This window comes from Gavialis gangeticus, unplaced genomic scaffold (assembly GCF_001723915.1).
Source record: "Gavialis gangeticus isolate Ggan-Ray unplaced genomic scaffold, GavGan_comp1, whole genome shotgun sequence".
Classification (NCBI taxonomy): domain Eukaryota; kingdom Metazoa; phylum Chordata; order Crocodylia; family Gavialidae; genus Gavialis; species Gavialis gangeticus.
Window position 1 is genome coordinate 1,051,414 of NW_017728965.1, and position 8,386 is coordinate 1,059,799.

At 36.6% G+C, this 8,386-nt stretch overlaps 1 protein-coding gene across 1 annotated transcript in view; it reads right to left on the bottom strand.

The window, feature by feature from the left end:
* Positions 1 to 407: 407 nt before the first annotated feature.
* CDCA2 (cell division cycle associated 2) overlaps positions 408 to 8,386 on the bottom strand; it is a 28,041-nt gene continuing 20,062 nt past the window's right edge. The window contains exons 12-15 of the mRNA XM_019504035.1: positions 7,439 to 7,570; positions 6,058 to 6,241; positions 2,699 to 4,069; positions 408 to 2,388 (exon numbers count right to left, since the gene is read on the bottom strand). Coding sequence (XP_019359580.1) covers positions 2,733 to 4,069; positions 6,058 to 6,241; positions 7,439 to 7,570 — 1,653 coding nt within the window. The 3' untranslated portion in view covers positions 408 to 2,388; positions 2,699 to 2,732. The remainder of the gene's footprint in view (positions 2,389 to 2,698; positions 4,070 to 6,057; positions 6,242 to 7,438; positions 7,571 to 8,386) is intronic.

Here is an 8,386-nt window from a genome sequence, read left to right on the forward strand (position 1 = left end):
AGATATTGCTATACAAGCAGAATTTAACACAGTAGTTTGGGTGTTCATCATATCTCCCACCTTAAAGATTAAAATTTTAATTGTCAGTTGATTTCATTTTCCTACTGTTGAGGCAGCATGCATTATTCCTTCCTAGACATCAGTCTAGAAGTAGAAGACAACCATGAGCAAATAAGAACATAAGAAACATTTTGTTCACGAGAAGTTTGAGCAAAGATGAAAACAGTAAGAAAGAGACCATGTCCTGATGCAGAATCATTAATTGAATTCACCAGCACAACACCAGCATTTCTCTTGATGACGTTTCTTGGAAGTTGCTTAGCAGCCCCTGGCTTTTAGGTCTCTGCACACAGGACAAGTAAACTGTGTATACAATAAAATAATTTAACTTGAATTTCCAACTGTACAAGTCCAAATGCACAGAAATTTTATTCTGGTTCATATAAAGTGGTAGGGCAAGTTTACAGTGGAGATAATTTTCAACACAGTAGGAAACAATTTTAAAGCTGGCACCTTTCACTTCACTAGTGTTGAAACAGAACAGCATAAAATATGAATACAATAGTAGGCAATTTTGCATTTCACAGTGAAAACTAGAAGCAAGTAAACAGGAAGATGGTGTTAACTACTGTATATTACACACTCTGTTAAGTATACATATATTGAAAAGTAAAATAGCCACCATTCAATTAAATGGTACTTCATTTTCTCAGGCACTTGCACAACCCTTTCTAAATGGTTTAACCTTAAAAACATTCCCGTTTGATATGGTACAGATTAAAACACGCTTTTTAAAGAAACCCTTCCTCAAAAAATGGCAATTCTAAGAAACTAATACTAATGTGAAATACACGTAGCACTTAGCAGTGGGAGCTCCAGACCTGCTGGTGCCGAGAAGGTAATGCAAAGTCTCTACAGAACAGGGGAAGTATCGGCCCCCCAGCAGGAGCTTTCTTCTGTTATGTTATTTGTAGAGGATTTCAAATTTGTTAGGATGTTTTTGAAATCTGGAAAAAAATTAACATGGATTTCAAAAGCAATTATTTATAAAATTGATCTACAAAGCAGAAATTCACACAGGGGAAATACCAATTATACAATTACAACTAGAAGAGTATACTTTAAGAACTGGTCGAGACAATCTCAGTTTTTACCTAGTGTGACTAGTCTTCAGAAATAATATGGAGTTAGGCTTGACTCCTGTCCTGTCAAAAGCCCCACAAGCAAGAATGGATTACTATGCACTCACACACTTACCTAAACATAACTTGTCAATAAAGATTGTTATTTTTGACCCATCAACTTTGTTTCTCTTTTCCTGCAACAGCTAAGAGCCACATGTGCACTTGCTGGCATTTGTCCATACGCAGCAGGGGAATGGGAAACTTCAGATGCTGACTATGCCTTAATAAGTGGGATGTGTGTGCCAAGACTGCCCATAAAACACATCTTATCCAGCAATCACAGTTTCAAGGGCAAAAAAATACTGCTGTGGTTCGCAATCACGAGTATATTCAGCTTTAATATCTTCCTTCCTCATAATAAAAAAACAGGGCAACAAAAACGTATCTGAAATGTAAACTTCCAAAAAAGAAACAACCCTACCAAAATACTTCCCTTAGGTGTAGAATATTTGTCCAAGTTGGAGAAAGCATTAAATGGTATAAAGTATCCTGAAACCTGAAAGCAAACCTGAGTTCACTTTGTACTGTTCTTTAAAGAAATCTTCCATCTAGAGCCAAGCAGTCCATTATTTCATGAGGGGTACTCTTCTTTAACAGGTTTTACATTTTGTTCTGCTGCTGTATCTTGGAATATAACTCACCAATTTCTACAGCATTCCTTTCTACAGTACGTAGAAGCACATCTTTCTTAGTTTATTGAAAATGCTTATATCCTTGACCAGCTTTTTGTTTAGTTTTGTTGCAACACAGGCAGGATTTAATCACTGCTTTGTGGGAAGTACTAATTGTGCTACAAAAGGGACATGCTTACTCTGAAATTTAATTTCTAGCATCAAGGAGTTAAAATTTCAGTCTCTTGATTGTCTGTGACTCCTGACAATTACACAGGTACCCTCACAACCAAACTGTTTTTCCTTGAAATTTTATTTCCCCACATGTCCAAGCAAAAGGAAAACATACCTTAAAGTGTTTGGCAAATTAACAGGAAAAATGAATGCTTATTAAAAAAAAATCTTTATTGTGGCATCAAAATTAGGAACATCCAATTTCTAAATGCTAGTGTTGGGGTGATGTCATAGCCATCATGGTCCAGGAAGAAACCAAGGCAAGGATTTCTGTGAGTGACAGTTTTCACTGGAGCAACTGGATAGTTGGGAAGGACATCGATGAGCTCTTGGGTACCACTTTAGCCTTCCTCAGATCTCTGAGAAAGAAGCAGACACAGCAGAGATAAACAACAGACAGAAAAGAGGCTTGTGCAAAATTTGATACGAAAACCAAAAGCAACACAAGAAATTTAGCTCTGCTGTATCTGAGTTTTTTTCCTCAGGGACCTGGGGAAGGGTACAGTGGGACATAAACAACTGAAAAAGTTGTTTATGTCCCTTCCAACTGCACAGGTGGTCGAACAAAACGTATCACCTACAAAAAATCCCCGTCTCTTAATTTCTAAATGCCACTTCTAAAGACACAGCTAGTTGGCAGCTAAAGAAAATCTACATTAAAATACTGACCTTTTTCTTTCAGAAATAGATAGTAATTATTCAGCTAGGTGGTCGTCTGGTTCTCTACAGCTTTTTCTCCTTCAGAATCCTTCTGGTGGCTCTTGTCATTTCTGCTTACAAGGCTTGCCCTTCTCTTTTTCTGGGTTTGAGATTCTTTTCTAGTTTCCAGAAGAGTGGATACACACATGCTCCTCCTCCTCCTCATTTTGTGAGCACCTCCAGCAAGAGGAACGTGCTCATGGTTTTCCTTCCCTGGTGCTGAATATTGATTCCAGTTTTCTTGACTTCGGTGAACGTTCTCAGATTCTTTAAGCATGGATATAGAGGATGCCCTCCTGGTTTTGCAAGCAGAAACTGACAGAGAAGAGGTCTTGTCAAGTTTATTAGGTATATGAATCCAAGCAAGTCCCTCATGTTTAGCATCTTTATGTAATCTCATACTGCGCCTCACACTTCTGTTTTCATCACAAGTTTCACTCATCCTCCTGAAAGACTCTTCTATAGCGTTGTGTAGATCATTAAATGTTTCAGAGTTACTTTCTACATGGGATGTAGATAAAACTTCCTTCATATTAAAAGAGGAACCGGACATATTATTTCCAGTTGTTTCAAAATCCAAGTTCGCAACTCCAGGAAGATACACTGTGCTTCTTCTGCCTCTTTTTGGAAACCTTTTAAAATTAACGTTATTGATATCGTTCTCTCTTCCGCAGTCTTCAGTGAGACATTCCATTTCTTTAATATCTTTCTTTAAGTCCATGTCCTGGATGTTTAGAGGTATTGAAAGAGCTAGAGTTTCTGAGTTATTTGAAAGATTTTCACTTTCCAGTACACATTTATTTCCTACTAAACCATCTTTTTCTTTCTTGGGCTCTGTACATACAGTATCTTCCTCTTGCTGGGTATTATCAGGTTTACCAAATAGAGAAATGCATTTCCCTTCTTGACTATTAATATTTGGTAGTTTCAAAGGAGAATTTGATTTTTTAACAACAGGTAAAACATGCCTTCTTGTAACACTGGATTCACACCACTCACAGGTGGACTTATTGCCTTCTTCACTGATCCGATTACCTTCACAAATAGTACTCACTTTCTGATCTAGTAACATAAAGGGTGACCCAGGGTTACTTTCTGTTTCAGTGTTTTCACTCACACTGTCCACCTCAGTATGACTGCTTGAAACAGAAAAAAGATTACAGTCTAATGACTGAGTCTCTGCGTCAGAGGAGCTGTTGGCTTCAACAACGTCAAGTTCTTTAGAGTCTGGACATTTGTTTGTTATAGACACATTTTTCCTTCTACTTCTTCCCACCATTTTTCTCCGTTTCATAGCTTCATTTACAGATTCTATGTGGTCACAACTGTTTTCAGGATTATCTAAAACAGGATAAAGTTAACAATTTACAGATGGAACACACAGAGAACTGCTTGAATAAGAAAAATGCCTGAAATATAAAATTTCAAGAAGTGAGTTTATTACAAATAAATCAAATCTTTACTGCATGCCACTTAAACAACCATCATTTTAAACAGCAGTTTCAAAAGGTATTATGGATGGCTAGCAACAAAACAATTGCGAATTGGTTACATGCCCAAAATCTGTCTTTCAGGTAAGACTATCCTGCAGGTTGTTGGAGGTTTTTTTGGTGTGTGGTGGGGGGTGTTAAGAATTGCACGGAGACTCTTAAAGTGTGTGGTCTGGCTTCAATCAAACTAACACATCACATTTATCAAGAGCAACTATTGCTAACAGTCTACAGGCAAACAACATGCCTTCTATATTGTTCAAACACCCCCATAATAACAGGCTAACTGGAAGTGCTTATAGCTAAGTTAATATTGCATTCTAGTCACAAAGACAGTCTCTGAAACTCAAATACATATAATATTCTATATGCCAAGCAGCATTAATTTTAGCGATGAGTAAGTTTCCAGACAGCTACCCCTATTTGTTCCCTTCATACTGTCTCTCATCTCTTCTTCCTTCTGTAACGCACGTGCCTGAAACTTCCTCCCTGTCCTAGTATGTCAAATGTATATAAACCTTTACTTCTTTCAAATCCCTCAGAACCAACACTAAATATTTCCAAATCGTTTCAACTGTTATATCAAATATAAATGTATACTTAGAAAAATTCTAACAATCTTTTTTCTAAGCATCAATATTTTACAGCACTAAAATAACCATTTTTTCCCCACCATCCAGCATACATCTGCTTGATTTGTGTATTTGAGAAATTATTTCCCTGAAAGCAGGAACCATACTATTTTATACTGGGCCAGACATCACCTGGCATTTAGGTACAAATGTCAATTTCAAGTATGGAAGTATTTTTTAACAGGATTTAAGTCCCACCTTTTATACATAAAGTCACATTATGTGAGTACACACAATTCTTCTTTAAGATATGACTGCATATTTCCCTGATTGCAGGCTGGCAACTGCAGCTTGAGAAGCGAGTAGCAACCATGATTTGTACAAAATACTTTTCTTAATTATGACACACAACACGGATCACAAAATCAAAAATCCTGGGACGCCATCTTGCGATAACTTAGAATTTTTTTGTCCTCTCCTGCAGAAGATGATATTGTATGTATACTGTAGAGTTTAATTAGTGTTACAACAAAGGAGTTAAGGATAAGATGCAGAGGAACATAGTTTCTGTGCTGTTCAAATTAAGCTGCTGTGAACAAAACTGAGGTTTCTTACAAGTCTGTCTTTCACAAACACGAAGTAGAAAAGATTAGTTTAATAAGTAATGTAATATCATTTGGGCATGTTGGTACTTACCAACATGAAGATTTAAAACTGATCTATTATATTGAGAAATGTTGCGAGGAAAGTTCATTTTTTACTCTAAAATGATAAAATAAGGAGCATCCATCCTTTATTAGTAATAGGCTCAATCGTATGAACTAATTTATATAGGTAGAATTCAACTTGCTTTTAAAGCGTTAAATTAAAAATCTCAAGGTAACAAAAAGCTAAGGGACTGTCCAAACCCATACAGAGAAACTGAAAATTTAGAACAGTGGGCGCACTGTTAGAATTTTCTAATTTACCAGACAACTGCATGTATTTGACTCTTCTTGTAATAACGTCAATTTTAAATACACATAAGGGCGGTGTGAGAGTTCAGTTTTATCCTGTTTGGGAATCTAAGCACTAATGCTCCTAGGAATTTATTCTATTACTATCTTTTCTTTTTCTTTCCTAGTGACCCCTTCCCATAAGAAGAAAAGGGTTGGAGGTTTGTTAAATTTTTCATGTACACCCAAAGCCTGGACAGGTTTTTTCTGTTTTACTATTCTCTCCCTTATTTTGGGAAAAAAATGGAAGGGACAAAGAGCTATTATATTACCTGAAAAGAGTACAGTATTTGCCTGTGGCGTTTTTGGAGATGATGACGATGAAGAGACCACCTCCAGAATCTCTGGAATTGGACTTAAGAGAGGCTTCTTGGAAGCAATTTCTCTCTTCCCATATAAGGATCTCTGTACCTTTCTTCTTCTTCTTCTCCTCCCAGAACCTGCATCTTTTACTTTCTGGAGAGAGTTAAAAAAAACAAAACAAACCACAGGATACATGCCTGAATAAGCCCCATTTATATTTTTCAAGTAAAATATTACATAGCTTATTAGAATGGTGTTTCTCTATGGTTAATGTTAGAACAATCAGTTAGAGATAAGTATCTCTCTACAGTTAAAATAATAACTAGTTCTATTGCCTTTGTTACTCTTACAAAGTAAGTTTCATCTTGAACTTACGCGATCTAGAATTAATCTGCAAGTTCAAGACAAGTCAAACTGTTGAAACGGCACGTTAAAGCACGCACACATACACACACACTTTCACAGTAAGCAGTACAGACCTGTGCCTACCATTTATTTGTACCCCTCAAGTTAAAAAATGTCCAGTTACTTCCCTTTCAAATTGCTCACTTGATTCTTACAAAATCCTACTCTTATGCAATATTTTAAAGAAGCAGTATGCAAATAGAAAAATATATTAACTATTGCTGCATACAATCACTGTGGGGGCTTTGTATAAGTAGCAGCTAAGAGGTTCTTCCTGACTTAAAACTAAGAGATATCTTCCCCTGTGTCAAATCTTAAGAGAGACAGACAGACAGATGTGGAGAAGAAGGCAGCTTATAAAGCCTTTGAAGCTCCCCTTCACAAAAAGCTATGTTAAAGAACAGGGGTTCAAAAAAACAAACCCAAGAAAGCAAGGAAACAGATAAGAGTATACTAGCAACAGCATAAAAGCAATCTCCCCCCCCCACAACAAACATTTACAATGAACATAGCTAAGTAATAATCATACATACCCATGAAAGAGAAAAACTTATTGCAGGAGTTGTCTAGGATAGTGGTTCTCAAACTTTTTTGTACTAGGACCCATTTGTAAAAATCAATGGCCAGTCCTGAGCCAGTGCCCCTTGTTCCCAACCTGCTGCCTCCTGTGCCCAGCCTCCAGCATGCAGGGAAAGGGGTGGGTGTGTGGGGCAGCAGAGACCCCCAAGCAGCCCCTTGTAGACTGGAATTCTTTTCCGTGTTTTTCTCTTTTAAAGAAGAATCCATTTTTTAAAGTTTGCTGATCAATTTTTAAAGTTTGTCCGCAACCCTTTCATACATTCTTGCAGCCCACTTTTGGGTCACAACCCACAGGTTGAGAAACGGTGGTGTAGGACAGAAATATCTAGTGACATATTTACAAATGTATAGTGGATTATCACTTACTGGTATCTTTCTGGAGGCAGAAGTATTTGAACCCTGACCTTTACAGTTTCGTGGGTTTTTAGTATCTTTAGTTTTCTTGGTTCTTTTGCCTGTCGAGATGTTAAAATCCATCTCTTCTGAACTGTTGATATACTGTTAAGGAACATCAGTTTTAATTATTTTCAAGAAGGACACAACATGGACCAGAAATGATAATACCCCCCAAAGGTAGTAAACTTCATGTTTACTATATTGATAAACCAAGTCACGAAAGCTTAAGTATTACAGCAGTGAGAAAAGATTTACCAAGTCTGCTTTTTTTGTACCCAGAAATATATCCATCTTTAGTAATGTATTTTTAAACAAAAAAAAAAAGGAGTGGGGGAAGAGGGGGGGACACGGGAATAAGCAGGTCTTTCTCTGTAATTCCATATTTTCTCAGGCGGGTGATGTACCAAGTAGCTGGAGCTATATGCAGGGGAATGCTCCTTGTAATTATGCCAGGATTGAGTGTGCGGGAAAATGGCAAATGTTAACATCAATGGCCAAAGGAATAGTGCCGTCATAAATCTTAATATTTATTTTTAAAATTATCAAAAGGAATCTCTCCTGAAATAGCTTCTTATGAACACACATTTGAGTTATGCTCTGACTCAGAAAATGTTTTGAACTTATTAATATCATGTCAGAGATGTTACATTTTTATAAAAATAGAAGCACAATTTTTAGGGTTGACAAGCCAGTCAACTGACCAGCCAAATATTGTCAACTGACCAGCCAATTGACTGCCTATTTTTTAACCAGTTAAAGTTTATAGTAATTTTATGGGGAGTGAATATTTTTTCCATTTTTCTTGACAGAAATATGATTTTTACTGTTTTTGACACATTTCTTAATGGAAAATTTATGCTTTTATGTGTATTATTTGACTGTATTGGCAATTTCTCTCTCTCTTTTTTTTTTTTTTTT